Raw genomic sequence first — 19,573 nt, 5'->3', positions numbered from 1 at the left:
GCTAGCAGCCCAAAGTCCAATTACATAATACTTTACACTTAGCAAAGAAAACCAGGAAGTAAGCTGCAAAATATTTTTATTGTAAAAACAATCAATAGAGGTTGACAATGCAAGTGTTACCTCAGGACATTTCCCCTTGGTTCCTGAATTTGCTCAACTCCTGTGTACAGCAGTTTCCATCCAAATTTCTCTGATTTTATGGTCCTTTTCACACATTCTTATGACTACATGTATTGTTGCTTTGAAACAAACAAAAATCCATCTGATAGTAAAACCAACAAAAACCAAAACCAAACCCCAAGTCCTAGTTCTATTGTGCTTTTCTTCACATTTCCTACAGGGAGACCTATATGGTGCAGGTGATCCTGAAAACGAATAGCAATGTAAGATTGTACTGTGACCACACTGGGAGCTAGCACGAAGCTTCCAGCCATGAGTTACTGTGTCAAACATCTGCACCATGATGCAGGCTTCCCACATTTAAACCCCTAGTTACTGCAGCACACGGATGACTAGAGCTTGCACAGTGCAGGTCCAGCGCTATGCAGGGATTGGGCCTAACTTATGGCTGCCTCCAAACACAAAGAGGAAAAACTACCACTTCTCAAAGCAATTTCACTGATAATCACAATTTAGAAGCATCAACTGCTCTATTTCCATATATTGCAAAATGATTTCAGAAACAGATTAAACATACAATTGTTTTAAAAATAGAAATTGTTTGGGGCATCACAAACTCCATAAATACAACACTACCTGTAAATCAAGATAATTTCACAATAAAATTGACAGTGTTTGTAGACTGGGAGTCTAGTCAAACTTCAATCTCTTCCTGGTCCTTATCCTGTAAGACTCAATGGTTTATTATGAGATAAGAAATGTTAATTTTGCTAGGTGGTGGAAACCTTTAAGCCCAGCATTCAGAAGGCAGAGGCAGGTGGAGCTCTCTGAGTTTGAGGCTAGATTGGTCTACAAAGCAAGTTCTAGGGCAGCCAGGGCTACACAGAGAAACCCTGTCTCAAAAATGAGGGTTTCATTAAAATTTTCCTTTTAGAAATAATGTAAAGCAAGTAAATTTGTATGTAAAAATGTCTTAGGAAAGTAGGAGCTAAAGGACTACGCAACTTCTGTGTGACAAATTTCAAATCAAATCCTGAGAGTGGCAACTGGTTAATTTTAAACTGTATGTGATCATTAAGATTTGGTGCCTAGAAGATGTAAAAATATAATCACAACTATTTTATGAAAAATATGTATTCATTTAAGAGTGAAGATACCTCTAAATTTAGTTCCTTGTGCTGTCAAATAAATATTAACTACATCCATCACACAGTCATTTACCACCTGTAAGAGCACCAGTGTGTTTTGAATCAAAGAAATATGAAGGTAGGGTCTTGTGTTTCGTGTGACAACGTTGCCACAATAAGGCACCACTTGGCATTCAGAAAAAGTAAAGAATTTCTAACCATGTCTGTCACTGATGTCTTAGCCATTACACTGAATGCTTGAGGAAAAGCTACTCACATTATTAATCACTTTGTACTCTTGTTCCCATCATTCTGTGCTTCTAGTTTTTCCTCATCAGTGGAAAAAATGTCATACAAGATCTGTTAAATAAACACCTTTTCCAACTTACCAGAAACTAGTCTAGAACTAAGGAGAACAGAGGCAAGACTTTATCACATACATTTGTCCCTGTGAGAGTGCAGAGAGGAGCAGAGAGCGAGGGGGTACTTTCTATAGGATACAGAGGCACAAAGGTCAAGCTTCCTCAGGTGAAGCCATGGCTAGAGCAAGATTGAGAGAGCCAGGAACTTTACACTTCCCCCAAAGCTGATTCTCAGGTAGTCACACTCAATTAAATATTTCAAAACATGTCCTTAGTCACTGCTATCATCGTCGTCGTCATCATCAGATACGTCATTTAAAGGGGACTTCAATGACTGGCTGTAAGAGTCTGATCTGGTCGGCTGACACGCAGCCATGTCCCCAGTGGAAAGCAGGTCATAGCAGAAGTCACATATCCTCACAGGCTTAGAAGACTGGCTGGGAAGAAGAAATCTCTTCTCAGAGCAGGGACCACAAACCACAAAGCCACATTTGCGGCAATGGTGCCGCCGATTAACGGGCGTGAACTTAGCCTTCTGACAGCGCATACACACGGTGGCCTCAGAGTCAGGGACCCAGACAGCAGCATGCTCACTACTCGGTGTCTTCCCGCTTTTGGAGAGTAAATCGGTGACGCACTTATTTATGTGGTTCATCCACTCGGACTTCTCGGTGGCAGTGGCAGCATACACTGCAAATGATTTAGTTGGTGTCTTAATAAGCCATCCGTTCCGCAATTCTCCCTCATCTTTAATGGAATCAATGGTGACATTTTCCAAGGGAATAATGTGTTGTTTGTTGTATTTTTTCTTCTGGATGACAATGTTGCCGTACACAAGAATATCATTAAACAGGAAAAACTGCCTTGCTTTCGGCTTCTTTCTGCACAGTTTAGTCAATACTCCCTCTCCAATAAGAACACGTCCAGGGATGGTTAAGGGTTGACCAGCTGCTCCAAAACAGTTCTCCACTATACTTATTCGTCTAGTATTTGCTTCACTGTTTGCTAGGCGATCCACCATTTTTTTTTTTATTTTTTATTTTTTGCTAATAACCTTTAGAAAAAAGAAAGAAAAAGAAATTACACACAGAAATTATAAATTCCTATAAGAGAAAATAACACAATTTAATCTACTAAGACATCGCTTTTTCCAAAGGCAAATACTCCAATATTCTTCCCTTCTAAAATAGTTCCTAAGCACACTACATCTTGAGTGTTTACAGTAATCCAAACCTCTACTCCTCCACAAAGCACAACCTAGTCACATGACTATTACAAAGGCTGTAGAGGAATGTGGCCTCCATTACAGCCTGCCTCTACCTCCCAAGCACAGATTGCAAGTGTGTGCCATCATGACCAGCACAAGTAAAAACAACAGCACAATTGACAAGTTACTGCTGCAAAATAATAAACCCAACTGCATGAAACTGAATCTCAATGGGATGCTGGAGACTAGAAGCCTATTACACTTAAAAAACACATGACCACTGTTTTCTCAATAAAACACATGTAACCCCTGAGCTAAGGCTAATTTCCTTTCCTGGATTATTCCCAAATGTTTCTCAACATGTTCCCCTGCTTCCAGATTTCCCCTCTACACCAATCCTTACGCATTGCAAAATGCTAATTTGACCAGTTGTTACTTGAAATGATTCCCCTTTATCTTTAATATATAAAGTTTAATGTAGAGTGTGTAAGACCTTTAATTACCCGGTAGGTTTTTGTTTTTAATTGTTTTGTTTTTGAGACAGGATCTCACACTATGTACCTCACTCAGGTTGGCCCTGAACTTGCCATCCCTCTACCCAAGACTCCTAAGCACTGGAATGACAGGCACGTGTCACCACATCCAGCTATTACCGAGTTTTTGTTCTCTCCAACCTCAACCTAAGTCATTGCCTGCCTAAAACATAGTATTTGGAGAAAGCACTACCATGTATACCCTGCACTGTTGTGTTCCTTACTACTTAACAAGTTCAGCTACCTCTTAATCGTCTTCCAAATCTTAGCACCTCTCTTCCATCTTCCTATGTTAGACAGAAACAGAAACAGTAACAGCAGCAAAAATCCATCCTCCATGTTTGTCATAGTCTATATATTTCTTAGCTTTATTTTTACCAAAGGACTGAAATCCATGCCCTCCATTGTCCGCAGTGAAACCTAAAAGGCAGAGGCCCTCTGACAGCCATCTCTAAACTAACATGATCTAAACTAACATTGTACCAAATGTACAAGATAAACGAGAACATTTTTAACAATGTCCAAAAAAAAAAAAAAAAAAAAAACCCTATTAATTTAATGATCATAGGTCTAATCTCTCGGTCCAATATTGAGCTCTTCCAAGTCCCTGAATGGTGCTCTGTTTCACTATTGTTGTAACACTAACAAACACGCTGAACAACACCAAGGTTTGGAAGGGAACTATTTAAAGACAAACACAGCATGATTAAGCTATCTTCAACTCACCAATTGATGCTACTGTAACCCTTCTCCCTATTCCTCAGTCTCTGCTCCCTGTCACCAGGAGCAGCACTGCTGAGTCCTAGGGTACTCCCAACAGTGAAGGAGACATTGGATGGCTTCAAATTTTGAAGTTCTCAACTAAGTGACCAGTCCTCTAGAGCTGTCCCTTCTCTTCACTCCCTCTTTTAAGACGAGTGCCACAACGCAGGACACAGTGCTTGCCTAGCCCACACAAGGCATGGGCTTCTTAAGGAAAACAAAAAGTCTACCACCTTATGAAGAATATAATATACCAAAGAGGTGGCTCAGTGGGTAAAGGTACTTGCTGCCAAACTGGGTGTCCTGAGTTCAAAACCCCAGGTTGCACAAGGAAGGAGGACTGACTCCCCCAAACTCCTCTGATTTCCACAAGCACACCTTGATAAGCAAGGCGTCTACAAGCATGTACGCACCCCCACACTAAATGTAAAAAGTAAATCACAGAATTAAAATGACATGAAAAGCCCAACCTCATTTATAATTAAAGCCATTAAAACACTAAGATACTTTTATCAGATTGACAAAAATAAAAAAATAAAAGGAAATGCCTAAGATGTAGTATGTGTGACAGTGTAGGGCAACAGGTACTTTACAGAAAACAGTATAACCACCAATGCGATATCCAGTCAAAAGAAACTCTGAACCAATGCGATGGCACCATGGGTAAAGACACTTGCCAACAAGCCTAACAAACTGACTTCCATCTCAGGGCCCAAAGGAGCTGACTTGTGACTTTCGTGCACAGGTCTACCCATCCACACAAATAAACAGGTGTAGTAATAATAAATTTGATTCAGTACATAAGAATATGGACCGAATATTCAACATAGTACTATTTACCTAAGCTATGATGCATCATCCTTAAACAAATACCGAGAATGAGACAGACCTAAAGAAAGTTATAGGAACACTCTATAGTCAAGTGGGAAAAAGAAGGGAACATTACTATCCATCACCATCTCAAATCCACACTACACTTCATCAAACCTAAGACACTGCAGATTTAAAGACACTCACATCTTATATGCCACTGATTAAAGTCTCCAACTAAACATAGCATATTCTCAATAAGACATTTCAACTTAGAGGCATAAAATACAATTTAAAAAATTATCTTGAGATTAAGAATGCTACTAACGCATGATCATAGCTACTCATACAATGTGAAAGTACACAGAAAATAAAATTAAAAAACACTACAACAGAAACTACGAAAAGCATTACCTATCAGATTTACATTCAATCATTCAAAGTATTCTCAGACATTGATTTAGGTGCATGAAAAAACACAATACAAGCAAATTCCCTGCTCTTCAAAGGGAAACAGAAAATAAAATCCAGAACTAAGTAAGCAGTAACTAATGCTACAAGCTTTCTCCCCTCCCCTGAAACCTATTCTTCCCTTTCTTCCCGGTCTCAAACTTGCTATATGTAGCTAGAAACGACTTTCGGATCCCCATCTTTATCCAGGCTATGGTGCAGGCTTGCAATCCCAGCACCTGGTAGGCTGAAGCAGAATGAGGAGCACAAGGCCAGCCTACATGACCCTGTTTCCAAACACCAGAGGGAAAAGAGAAAGTTGAACAGATAAATCAGAAGTCACCCCAACTACATGGTCAAGAAAGGCCTCTCTAAATCGGTAAGGGGACACAAGGCTAGGAAAAAAGGATAATTTCAGAGGACCACAGGCAGGGCAGACATTGTCACGTTTTTAAAACTAAACTACTTGTCCCCATTTAAACCAACGCATGAGCAAAGCAAACAGGTTTCCTATTGTGGCCACTACTGGGATTAAAACACAGTGCATCTCATATCTATTACATTCTGACTGAAACTGATCCAAAGCCTGGTGAGTGGCCAGAGTTTCTTATGATCCCCAGGGAAGCTTCTACAATTAGCTAATATGAGCAACTCTGACACAAAGAGGCAAACGTAGTGTGGAACTGACTTGCGGAGATGAGTGAGGTGCTGGACACTGTATCCATGGCAACCTCACACACACATGCAGTATGAGCTCCATTTTATGAATGAGCAAACGGCCGCAAAAGAGTTACATGACTTGGCAGAGACTGTCATAGCTACCAGGGATCAAGCCCAATGTCTCTATACTGTTACCAGTATAATTTGGTACCATTCTGCCCACAGGGAAGAACACAAAGTTGTCACTAAGTTCTGGAAACCCTACACACGCACGGAAACACAGGGATGTAAGCATAAGACCCAAAATGTCATCATCTCTGTAGTCGGTCTCGAACTTTGCAATTATTAAGCCCAAATTTTTACTCAGGAATTTCCCCCTCTTAAAAATTATGTTATTGTTGCTATTATTATTATTGTGGTGGTGGTGGTGGTGGTTGCTGCTGTCACTTTGTGGATGTGTATGGATGTCAGAAGACCACTCTGTAGACAGCTCTCTCCTTCCACCTCTATGTGGGTTCTGGAGATGGACAGAACTTGGGTCACCAAGCTAGCACAACAAGCACTTTCACCTACTGAGCCAGCTTGTGAGCTCTCCCCCATTTAGAATGATGAACCTGGAGAAGTCTGGACATTAACAATTAGTATTTGGCTAGGACAAATTATTTTCAAAATTTGGCAGTTACACATAAATATACTACATACTACAAGGATACAAAAACACACTCATAATTCTTTCAATAATAAGTGATGTATTTTACTATCTTCATTTATTTTAATGTCAGTTCTCTTCTGATTTCACTGCCAGGCTCTGACCTATGTCTAAAAAGCAATGGGTATGTAGAACCCAAGTCCTCTGGCTTTACGCAGACCTTTCCATTATCCTTCCTGGTCCTGAAACACTTTCCATGTGCTGACATGAAAAGCAATGGATTAGTAAATACACAAACTTCTTTACATGTTTTACACATGCACACACATTGGGGATAGCATACAAACTATACTGGGGTAGAGGTGGAGTGCATGGGGGAGTAGTAAAAAAAAGGTCATCGAAGGGGGCATACATACCACTGTGACCCATAGACTAGACACTCCAAAGCAACATTCTTTGGTAAAACAGATCCTCTGGTTCTACATCAAAGAGGCTTCTCTTCGAGGCCCAAACTCACTCAGTGCCCATAACCAGGCACTGAGGCGGCCCAGAGACTGCTGTGGTGATCAGAATGAAAGAGCACTGGTACCCAAGGCCCAGTCGCTAGGGGCTGTACTGAGGGTCTTAGAAGAAAACAAGCCCAAAAAATGGTGTTATTCTAAACGCTGCCTGCTTTCCTTGGGGAAGAATACCGGAGAATATAAAGGACTAGGAGAGAACAATTCTGTAGACAAGAGTTTCTGTCCCACCTGGTCCCACAGCCATTTAGTTCCAAATAAACACACAGAAGCTTATATTAATTAACTGTTTAGCCAATGGCTCAGGCTTCTATTGGCTACCTCTCTCTTAATTATTATACCATTTCTATTAAACTGTGTATTGCCATGAGATGACACTGAGGCTTACCCGTAATGCTCTGACATGTTGCTCCTTTAGTGGCTACATAGCGTCTCCCTGGTGACTACTCTCTGCCTTCCTCTTCCCAGCATTCTCCTAGTCTGGTAGCCTCGCCTAGACTTCCTGCCTGGCTACTGGCCAATCAGCATTTATTCATCAACAAATAAGAGAAACATATATTCACACATAAAGAAGGAAGTCCCCCCAGCACAATTCCATTCTCTGGCAGACAAGAACTGCATTTAAACTGCCCATGCATGTTTTTAAAGTAACACACTAGTCAGTGGGGTACACTTCGCACCTGTTAAAGTGTAACAGAGACAAACCGAAAAGACAAAGAATCAATTTACAACTAAAGGAGACCCACCTGTCTAGACTACTGTGCTGGAAATCAAGGTGTCTCACATCATTCTCACAGGAGTTTAAACTGAGAAGGCATCTAATTTCTTTCGAGATAGGGTTGCACCAAGTAGGCTTGGTGGGTCTGGAGCTCACAGAAATCTGCCTACCTCTGCCTAGTGTTAAAGGCGTGTGGGCCATGCCTAGCCAAACTTATTTTCTTATTCATACTCTCAATTTCTGGTATTAATGAATTCTAGGTATTCAAACTTAACAGGTTGACAGTAGGAAAACAAACAAACAAAAAAAAAAAAAAAAAAAAAAAAAAAAAAGAAAGGCCTGGTGTAAAAGAAAAAAACAGCAACAGCCACCTTCAACAGTAAGGTACTGTCTGTAAAACAGTGACCTTAAATAGTGGGCTGGCCGGATTTCCCATTTACATAAGCAAGTCTTATTTGCCTGAATACCAACACGCCCACCCCAACATCCCTGCCCCCCCCCCACAACTCCCTACCCCCTGCCCAGGGCAAATGCTCTACCACCAAGCCATACCCTGCAATGAATATTGTAACCATACATCTGACTGCTGATTTGCCTGATCAATGCTTTAAAGTGAGAGCTACTGCTGAACTGAGATTTTACAAAGGAAACAGAGAAAGCCTGCCCCAACACCCAGCACTAACTACCTCAACAAAACTACACGATAGCAGAAAACATCCCACCAGGGGCAAACAACTCCACTCTCAGTCACATAATCTAATAACCAGCATATTAAATCATTCTGGGCAGAAGTCTAAATAAAATATGAGGATAATAAAACAAAACAAAAAAATACTTGAAATTTTGGCAGTCTAAATTTGAGTGTGTTTTACTCTTTCAGTCACAAGAGGCTTTGTATCTGTGGCATGTCCACTGAGACTCCTGCCCTGGGAGCGAATCCCACTAACTGGACTGCAGAGATCAACGGTGACACAGGAAGTGGACTGACTTTTTAGATAAGAAAAAGGGAACTTCTGTATTTTATGTTTAAAGCTATCAATGCCGTATTTTACATTTAAATTTACCAAAGCCAAGAGAAAAAGAAACTTCAAGAGTTGAATCACATTATAAACTATGTTATCTATTAAAAGTCTTCCTAGGCACCACATCTGCCTATTACTAAAAAAGAAAAGTTATTTCACAATCTCAATCACGAAAGGAAAAACAAGCATGTCTAACCAATGACTATTAGACATTTACTTTACTCTTTCATTTAATAACAATGTTATGTGGTGGCTCACGCCTTTGATCTCTGTACTCAGGAGGCAGAGGCAGGTCAATCTCTGAGTTTGAGGCCAGCCTGGCCACAGAGTGAGCTCCAGGATATCCAGGGATACACTGAGAAACCCTGTCTTGAAAAGCCAATAAAATAATAATAATCATGATGATGAAAGGCAAAAATAATTCACTTTACTAAGTCAATAAATAAGTAAATATAAAATGGTTAAGAGAGCCCAGCAGGGTAACATACACCTACTATCCTAGCACTAGAGGCTAAATCAGGAGGACTGAATGCTCCAGGCCTGCCTGAGCTAAGCGATAGAACTGTTCTCCAAACAAGTGAAAACATCCGAGACCCTACCTGGCAGCTCACAGCCACCTGTCACTCCAGTCCCAGATGTCACGCCCTCTACTGACCTCTGCAGGCACCAAGCATGCATGCTCATGTGCTTATTCCAAATAAAGTTGGGAGTTCCTGAAAACAAAAGTATTGCCTATAACCTGACATTATCAACAGTGCCTACAAAACTGAGCATGCTTGCTTTGGCAGCTCACATTCTAAAGGAAAACATGAAAAAGCTTTATGTCCGTGCCACCAAACAACTGAACACGGCCAGGAGTGACAGTGGCTTCTCAATTGGGAGGTTTGCTCCAGTATGTGCAGAGGATTCCTGCAAGTACCAAAAACTCAAGATCTGACTATTTAGAGTGTCAGTAAAGGTGGTTTCAAATAGGTTAGGTCTGAGGAAGAAACACATCATGCTATGCGAGAACAACAGTCACAGGTTAAGATTTTAGGGAATAAAAAAGAAAAAACCAGAAAACCACTGAGGGGCTGTTGCTGGACTGGCTGGTGTGTGTTTCAAAGGTCTACTCAGGAGAGGAGAGTATAGCCCTCAAGTTTACTTAGGACCAACAAGCAAGATGAACATTCTCCAACTATAGGGAACTCTCTAAAAAAAAGACAGCTGGCTAGGAGAGACCCCAGCCCCCTGCAATCTTTCTCTCCCATCTGACCTGCTCCAAGCTCTCAGCTGAACATGAACCAGACCAGCAGCAGCAGCTCCCTCCCCCTGTACTCAGCAGGGCACACTAGTCCTCTAGTCTTTCAAAAGCCTAAGAGCTGGGCACAAGTTCATCTTTAAATTCCTACACCACTCAATAACAATACTTTATCATCTGCTTCATTAAAACTAGAATACATGTTTACTCCAAATAGTTTGGGAGTTCCTGGAAACAAAGACAGTATTTCCTACAATTCCGCATTCCCAACAGCACCTGCAAAGCTGTGGCATTCTATATGCCAGAGCAGACACTGGGTTGAACGTGAGCCACACTTACAGTACAGCAGCTTCGCAATCCAGGGTTTGCTGAAAATCAACTACATCTTTAAAGCCTACTAATCTTCAAAGGAAACAGGAACTGCTCCCCACACATCAAGCACTTCCCTGAATCCACAGACTTCGACAAGCAAGTGTAATCTATCTAACTATATCTAATTATGAATTCTAAACAGCCAGCCTGGAAGTTACTATTTAAAAAAAAGAAAAAATCTCAGTATGTCACGATAATCTGTAAGAGTTCTTCTCTTTCTAAAAAGTGCAGCTGCTTTGTCAACACCGAGTGATGCTATGAGCATATTTCCTCCATCATCAACACTGATCTGAGAGTAGCTCAGAGCTGGCAGCTTAGAAAGCACTGAGCAACCCTGCAAATGGGGGGGGGGGGTGGCTTCCCAACACTTCCTTTAGCATCGTTCAAAATGCTTCTGATTTGCTCGCTATATTTATATTCGGTAGGAAAAAAGAATGAACACAACACAGGGAATAAAGGATTTACAATAAAGTTTTAAATACTGGTCCCAAATAATGTGACAGACAAACCTGGATGATCCCCCCATAGAAGGAGCAGAAGAGGGATGGGAGTGGGTGGGGTGCACAGGAGAATGGGATTGATACATAAAATAAGGGTGTTTCTAATTTAAATAAAAAATTTGAATATAAAGCACAATTGGTAAAGTATTATAATAAAAGCCAGCAGAGCAGGAAGTGGGGGAATAAATATGGGGCACACATAATTTACCATTCTAACACCTGCGAGAAAAAGTGAAACTTCAAAGGAAATATACACAACACAAAGAAAAGGAAGACAGCCCACTGAGCAAAGGCGCACAGCCTGAAGTGGGAGGTTCTTTTTCTTAAGTTGATTGCAGCTCAGGAATCGGAGGGGAGAGGAAAGGACAAGACACCTGACCACACTATCTTCCTCCCAGCTTAAATTTGCAGAAGGACTAGCCTGATCTGATCTGGGTTTTCCTAAAATAACTATGCAAACAGTAAAAGCCACTGCTTTAGAAGGAAAGCTGGACCTAAGAGCAGGCGTGAACTCACACCTGGAATTTAGCATGCAGAAGGCTTAAGCAGGAACACAGCTCTAAGCTCCAGGTCAGTCTGGGCTACATGGATTTAGGGCCTGCTAGAGTAAGAGGAAGAAGTTGGGGGTGAGGTTACTATGACAACTGCATACAAAGCTAAAACTCACCTCCAGGCTGGAGCCGCAGTTCAGCAGCAGTGTCCACACAGAACACTGAGCATGGGGAGAGGACGGAGGGTCAGTATAAAATGATCCTATGGTTTAAGTAATGTGGAAGCAAATAAAATCATTGATAGTGCCAATGGATTTCGAATAGTAAGACAGTCACTAAACATTTGACACCATATTAAAACTCTAGTAAACAAGACACTCAAAACTAAAACTCCTGTGGTTAAAAAATTTATAATCTCAAGTTTATACAAGCAAGTATGTTTCTATAAGAAAGAGAATGGTGCAAGTAATTGGCCGGCATGGTGGCACACACCTTTGATCCCAGCACTCAGGAGTCAGACAGAGGTGGATTTCGGTGAGTAAAGGACAATCTGATCTACAAAGTGACTTCCAGGCCAGCCAGGGCTACACAGCCCTGTCTCAGGACAAACAACACCCCCTCCCCAAAAAGCACACAGTAAGAAAGGGAACTGGTCTCCTTCCTACTAGAATGCACTGGAAACTCAGGAGTAAAATTTGCACTTAAAGCCTACACAGCAAAGAAGCAAAGAGCCAGCTAATTACACAGACAACACAAAGATGGTTTAGGGCTAAGAGCTGAACTGTGATAATTCTGACCATGTGGATATCTAGGCCCAAATCTTTAAACCAAATAAGTAGGTTCTCCTCCAAGATAAGCCTGGGGCACATTTCCTTCTGGTACTAAGCTAGCCCTCAGGGAGGGGCCCTTCAGGTCAGATCCAGCTCAGGTTCCTCTGGGTCCTGTGTCAAAGTGCATGGTGTCTTTGGCCATAGAGATTTACATTCCACCTCAGGGAGTCAACCAAGGGCCATAGTAATAGTTTGGGAGTCTCTTTAACACCCTGGCCAACGATTAGAAACATGGCTTCTCATGCCTGGTGTTGGGATTTTGTTACTGACACTTCACCAAACCAGCTTAATTTCTAACTCCATTCTAAATATTTATTCCTATACTCACTGATGAGTATAGTTCTCACCCCTCATCAAAGAAACTTCTCTTTGCAATAGACCAAGAACTCTACAGAAAACCACAACTAATCAAAATGCAGGGAACAAGACATCACAGCATGGTGCCCAGTCCCAAGTGATGTATAAAGTCCCTGCATCTAAAACTCATGGATGATTGCAGAAGAAAGGGGCGGAAAGAGCCTAAGAGCCCAAGAAACAGGAAGTTTGCTGTGAGACTGTCCCCTAGAAATGTCAGCAACCATACACCCATGAAGTTTCATCAACATGGCTGCCTAGACAAGACCTGAACAACAGTGACATCGATGGACATGCTAAAATGTAAGGAGAAAGTTCTGGGGGTGTCAACTCTGGACAAAGAACTACAGGCAACAGGAATGCAGCGCTGGAAAAATGGTCTTCCCAGCAAAGAGCCTCCTAATCAGTTACCCAATACAATGTGGTCAGCCCTGAGATCATATACACACAGGTAACATTTCTCAGGCCGAGCAAGTTCCACTCATATATAGTCAGGAACACACACACACACACACACACACACACACACACACACACACACACGTATATATGTAACAAAGAAAAAGAGGCCACAAATTTGGGGACAAGGGTGGTGTGAAGGAGGGAAGGGAGGAAATGATGGAACTATAATTTCAAAATTTAAAATCATTCTTCAAAAAGTAGGGTAAACTGTTTGGAAGGGCAGGTAATGGCATATATGTCCACCCTAGAAAAAGAGACAGCAGGCCCAGGCTGTGAGAAGGAAAGCAAGCAGAAAGGACAGTGGTGGAGTACTAATTTAAAAATATTTTTTACGTGTGTGCGTGTGTGCGTGTGTGCGCGCGCGCGTGCTCATGCTTGGTCCCATGAGTAGTAGGGCAACCAAACACAGATCAGAGAACAATTTGCAGAAAGTGTTTCCTTCCACCAAGGGGGTTTCAGGGATCAAACATGGATCATCAGGCCCAACAGTAATAGCATTCACCTGTTTAATCATCTTGCTGTAGCAAGAGTATTAATTTTGGTAAAATAAATAGGTGATGAACTTCGAAAGAAAGCATCAGACTAAAGCTAGGTGTAATGGCACAAGCCCATAATGCCAGCATTTGGGGAAGTAGAGGCAGGAGGATCAAAAGTTCAAGGTTATCCTCAGCTACATAGTGAGGGGACTGCCGAGCTATGTGAAATCTACTCTTGTAGATTCAGTTCTCGGCAAGGGTATTAGGCGGTTCACAGCCACCTTTTATAACTCCAGCTCAGGGACCCCACAACCTCTTCTGGCCTCCACGGGCACCTGCTCTCATATGCACATACCCACACACAGATAAGCATAAATACACATAATTAAAAATAAAGTTTAAAAAAATCAGACAAAACCAGAGAGCGTAAGGCTGGGGAATTCAGATTTGAATATACAGGCAATGGGGACCACGGGTTTTGTTTTGGTTTTTTTTAAAATAGGAAAATAATAATAATGTACAAAAACAGCACACAGGATGAAGTGAATAGGAAGGCACAGACTTGAAGGCAAAGAAAGCAGAAGAGTATTACAGAAAAAAAAGGTAAGGTAATCAAAGCAAAATACATCACATACACGACTAATAGCATCACAGTGAAACCCAATGTGTGTAATTAAGACATGCTAATGGAAAGAAACATTTGTAAAGGGTAACAAAGGCATAAAAACAATGGCGAGCACAAACAAAAACAATGAAGCAAAGGAGAGCAGGGGCTGAAAAGCTACAATTCAGGAACTGACTGAATTCATGGATGAATGAGTTAAGACTGAAAGCTGAGCCGAACCCTGCAGAGGTCTGTTAAGTGTTGCAGGAGGAAGAAACCCATTTGGCTCACTTATCTCCAAGTCCTTCAGGGAGTCCACTTGTCAAACAGAAAAGTCAGAATGTGCAGGTTCCAGAACACAGGGGATTCAGTAGTCGTCCACAGAGGAGGTGCGTGCTAAGTGGAAAACCCAGTAAACTGAGATACTGCTGTGTGCCCCATTTACACAAAGGACTCAGACCCCTCGCCACCTTTTGAAGCAAACGGCTGTGTCCACTTCACAAATGGCTCCAGTGGAGCTCAGAGAATGAAGTGACTTGTTTAGGAACCTAGCTCATAAGGAGCAAAGGCCAGGACTCGAGTTATCCGTCCAGTCTGCACTGCCTTCATTTCAGTTGCTTTTTTTCTAGTGTGCTCATAGCAATTATTAAAATGCCTTCATTTTCCTTCCAGGCCCTCCTAACATCGTGCACACTATACACTGAGGCCTCAAATGTTTGAGGTCAGCCTGAGCTCTCGAAAAAAGAAACTGCCACCAACAAAAAATTAAATAAATAAATTAGGTACAGTAGAGAGGAATTAAGGAGTTAAGGTTATCCTTAACTACATATGGTGCTGAAGGCCAGCCTAGGCTACCCTGCTTCAAAAAATAAATAGACCCCCCCCCCAAAAAAAAAAAAGACTTATCTTAGGTGAGGACAAGAAATTAATCCAAAAATTTGCAGTCTTACAAAATTATAAAACACCTTAACCTAGAAAAGTTTTGCAAAGGCACACTTAGGAAACATTCTTATTTATACATCAACCTGAGGATTGTTACACAAGCGAAGAGCTTGTATGCAAAGTTGAGTCTCAAAGATAACTATCAATAGAAAAGCAGATTATATTCAATGATCACTGCCTCTGAATCGTCGTAATTCTAAGACAATTATGACAAAGCCACAACAAAATGTGTTGTTTAATTGAATGGTGTATATACACAAACACAACCTTCTCATTTTCCAGGCATTAATGTTTCTATTAAGGGCAAACTATTCAGTCACACTTTAAAGCAGTGATGTCATCCTTTCAAAGTTCATCTACAGCCTGTCTGCACTCATCACAAAAATTACAGACATGTCAGTCATTATCCGACTGGAAATTTCATAGATAAATATTCAAGTCTGTATCCCCACCAACATTCAGTTACCAAAGTATTTTTTAAAAAGGCAACACTAGAAAGGAAGAATCTGACCACATAATCTGTGGACTACATGGAGTTGACAGTACGATGCAGAAAGACAACAGAGTTTAACAACTGTCCCACAGAAATTACAATCCAGTAAATTCATGAAGCACATTTACAAGGAATCCATTCAAACCTTTCCTGAGCATCTGCTATGTTCTCAGCTTGCTGGAGAGGGACAAGCAAAGAGGACTTCACTTGATGCCCACTGTCAAGGACCAGCCATAGACCTACACAGTACTTCCAGGACCCTGTGGGGGAAGGGAACTGAGTTGTGGGGAGCAAGAGGAAGCCCAGCAGCAAGTGGGCAGAAAGGCTTCAGAAAGTACAAGATTAAGAGGTTGTTTTGGTTCTGTTTGGGTTTGGTTTGAGACAAGTTCTCACTATGCATCCCAGAACAAACTCTGCAACCCTGCCTCAGCGTGCTGGGATTACAGGACCCACCCACCCCCCTGCATTAACAGAATGTTTTTAAGAAAAAAATTCAACTGCATAGCCTTGCAAGAGGGCAGAGAAGGCCCCCAGAGATGAGTTATGCTATAAAATGAGATGGCTTCAGAGTCACAAGACTTAACGATCAGCTTGACTGCTAGATTTGTGACATTAGAGACTTAACCATCAGCTTGACTGCTAGATTTGTGACATCAGTCAACTAACTCCTTTCTAACACATATTTTTGTAAAAAAAAAAAAATAATAATAATATTTACAATGTAATTAACCCGACAATGTAGCAAAGTAAAATAATTGTTTCAAGAACTAAGGAAACTGACGAATGTACTTTTATCTATTAAGTATGCAATGAGGGGGGCATGGAGATGGTTCAGTGGGCTAAGTTCTTTCCTTGGGGGAAGGGGAGAAGCAACTCCCAAAATTTATCTTTTGACTTCCACACTTGTGACATGTGACTTTGCGCACGGGCGCGCTCGCGCACACACACACACACAAATGATAATTAAAGGTGGCTCAGAAAGTAAAGAAAAGCGCTGGCCCCCAGCCCAACCACCTAAGTTGGATCCCTACAACTCACGCGATGGCAAAAAGAAAACTGGTAATTGGTCGTGACCGCTTCACAAGCTCACTGAGGATGCGCCCCCCCACACACACGAGTGTTTTTTTTTTTTTAAGTAAGAGTAAAAAGGAACACATTTTAGGGCTTTTGCATTAAGAGCCTTTTAGCCCACTTAGCATAATTTTAAAGCCGTCTTTATTTTTTTAAATAATATTCATTCACTAAGTTTATTCATGCTGTACATCAGTTTCGTCTGGGGGAGGACGATTACATGTGCTTTCCAAACAAGCAACTTAATACCATCCACTTCCCAATGCTATTATGACCCATGGTGATTAAAAATAACCTTTGTTAATTCTGAATTAAGCCGAGGCCCCATATGCTACAAGAGTACAGAAAGTGATAAGGGCCAAAACTCAGGCACCAATAAGGAACTAAAAGGAAAAAGAATGGGGAAAAAAATGGAAACGTCAAGATCACGTCACCCTATTCTATTTGTGTGGTTGGATGATCCGGAGGAGGTTGTTTCTGACAGGCTCACTCTGTAGTCCAGGCTCGCCTCGAACTCACAACGATCCTCCGGCCCTAGTCTGCCGAGTACTCGGAACGCAGGCATGAGCCAACACACTGAACTTTATTCTTAAGAAAGTAATATAGGCCTTAACGTCTCAAGTGAACGTTCATGTCTAAATGTTTCTTTAATGAGTCTCTTAGGTAACGCTTAAAAAAAAAAAAAACAAAGAAGGCATTTACCAATTTCACATACTAGGAGTCTGAATTGCTGCTTAGGTGTACCCTGAATTCTATTCATTTCCACCGCACACTCACAACTTACAGCTTTAATATTCTAGGAGTATAAAAGGCTACTCGAGCAACCTCGGGAACCAGCTCTTGGCCTTTAACAACATTAAGAAGAAGAAAAAAAGTCAGCAAGAGATCATAAAACTTTAAACACTCCAAACAGCCTGTAAGCCATTGCCTTTAATAGCTTGTAAGGCGCTGCTCCCATCAGAGCCAATTTCTGCGGTGCCATTTTCGTATAAAGTCCTACAAAATACGCTGCTCCAGTCACAGCGCGCCCCTGACGCCCAGAGCCTGCAAAGTTTCCAGGACGCACGATCTGGGGGCCCGAGAGCTGGCGCCCCACAACTCGGGGCGCGTCGCGGGTCCCGTCCCCGGCCGCCGTGCGGGGTCCCGGCCCTCGGGCCGGCGTCCCGCGTTCGGGCGCGGCGGGACCCAGGCGGTTCCAGCCCGAGCGCCAGCCAGCCCGGCGGGGAGCCGCCCGGGAGCGCCCCGTTCCCCGCGGACCCCAACATGGCGTCGGCCGCCGCCGCCCGCGCCGACACCTCCCCGCGCCGCGGCCGGCCGGGGCCCGCGGGAGCAGGCGCCCGCAAACTTTCCTCCCTGCGCCGCGGCCCGCCGCCGCCCGGCCCGCGCGCCCCGCCCGACCCCCGCCGCTCCTACCCGGCCCGGCGCGGGCGGCGGCGCCGAGGCTGCGACTCCTCCTCGTCGCCGACTCCGGCCGCGGACTCCGCCGGGGCCCGGGCCCCAGCCTCGCAGGCTGTGTGCGGCCCCGCGAGGCCGGCGCGATCCGGACGCCACGGGCGCACAGGCTCGCAGGTGACTTCGCCGCCCCTCGGGTCGAAGCCGACAACGGCCGCCCGGCTGGCCTCCCTCCTGCGCGCGCACCGGCGCGCCCTCGCCCAAGCGCCGAACGCGGGCGCGAGCGCACCCGCCCTGCCCTTTCTTCCCGGTTCCCTCGCCCCGCCCCTCGCCCCGCCCCTCCGGCCCCGCGCGGCGGGCTCGAGGGGCGGGGCCTTGGGCGGAGGCCACACCCGCCGGGGCCTCCCGGGGCGGGGCTGCGGGGCGCACGCCTCTGCTCCGAGGTGGCGCGCGCGCTCCCGCGGGCTGGGGCAAGCCTGGCCGCCCAACCTGACTTTCCTGACTCGCTCTAGCCTAGGGAAAGAAAGGGCCGTGGAGCTGCGCGCGAAGTTGTCGGGAAGAATGGACGGAAGCCGCCTCCACGCCTCCCTAAGGAACAGGAAAGGAAGGCTCTGCCTCTCGCCACCCTAATGCGTCCGCCGGCCCCGCCTGGCTCGGCCATGCTGCCGAGCACCTGTGATCGCTATCGCCCGACGCCTGCCCCCTCGAGCCGACCGTCACCCTGGCCCCGCACACTTCCTTGTAACCGCATGCCCTAGAGCTACGCTCTTCTCGAAAGTTCCCTGGCCACGCATGGGCTCCGCTACCTGCTTCGAGTACCTAGATAACCTTGGTGAGAGGAGCCCTCGAGCGTGTGCTAGGCGCCGTGGAGAGAGAGAAGTAGCTAAGCAGGAGGGGTGGGGATGCCATTAAAGCCTACCTTTAAACAGGGAGGGGTAGACGATGGGTTAGAGTAAATTTTATTTCAGGGTGTCTTTTTAAGAACCTCTATTTCAGCGTTTTCTCAACTCGTGGGTCTCGACCCCTTTGAGATCCAACGACCCTTTCAAAGGAATCGCCTAAAACCAACGGGAAAAACAAGTACTTAAAATACGAATCATAACAGTAGCAAAATTACAGTTGTAAAATGGCAGCAAAAATGTTGTGGTCGGGAGTCAGCACACATGAGGAGCTGTATTGAAGGGCAGCATTAGGAAGGCTGAGAACCACTGCTCTAGTTTTTGTTGAATTAACGCGTCCACCAACCACTATCCACAAGTGAGCCAGGGGTGAAAGTGGATGAGCAGGTTTGGGTTCTGTTGGTTTTCCTCCTCCCCTTATGTCTGGATTTTTTTTTTTTTTTTTTTTTTTTTTTTTTTTACGTTCTCCCCACCCTCCCCTCTGCAACAAAATTGGCAAAGGAGACCAG

The 19,573-nt window shown here is 43.7% G+C and overlaps 2 protein-coding genes across 2 annotated transcripts in view; both read right to left on the bottom strand.

The window, feature by feature from the left end:
• Positions 1 to 19,573, bottom strand: part of Ints8 (integrator complex subunit 8) — a 439,588-nt gene that overhangs the window by 203,524 nt on the left and 216,491 nt on the right. The window lies entirely within an intron of this gene.
• Plekhf2 (pleckstrin homology and FYVE domain containing 2) lies at positions 60 to 18,328 on the bottom strand. Its single transcript, XM_051198290.1, has 2 exons — positions 18,187 to 18,328; positions 60 to 2,663 (listed from the first exon to the last, which is right to left on the bottom strand). The coding sequence occupies exon 2, from the start codon at positions 2,628 to 2,630 to the stop codon at positions 1,881 to 1,883; it is 750 nt and encodes a 249-aa protein (XP_051054247.1). The 5' UTR covers positions 2,631 to 2,663; positions 18,187 to 18,328; the 3' UTR covers positions 60 to 1,880.

Source organism: Phodopus roborovskii, unplaced genomic scaffold (assembly GCF_943737965.1).
Source record: "Phodopus roborovskii unplaced genomic scaffold, PHOROB, whole genome shotgun sequence".
Classification (NCBI taxonomy): domain Eukaryota; kingdom Metazoa; phylum Chordata; class Mammalia; order Rodentia; family Cricetidae; genus Phodopus; species Phodopus roborovskii.
The sequence above is the reverse complement of the archived record's forward strand: the minus strand, read 5'-3'. Positions and strand labels throughout refer to the sequence as shown.

Bases quoted from the DNA above. Each gene is read 5' to 3' on its own strand.
- Plekhf2 (XM_051198290.1), bottom strand. From the start codon at position 2,630: ATGGTGGATCGCCTAGCAAACAGTGAAGCAAATACTAGACGAATAAGT.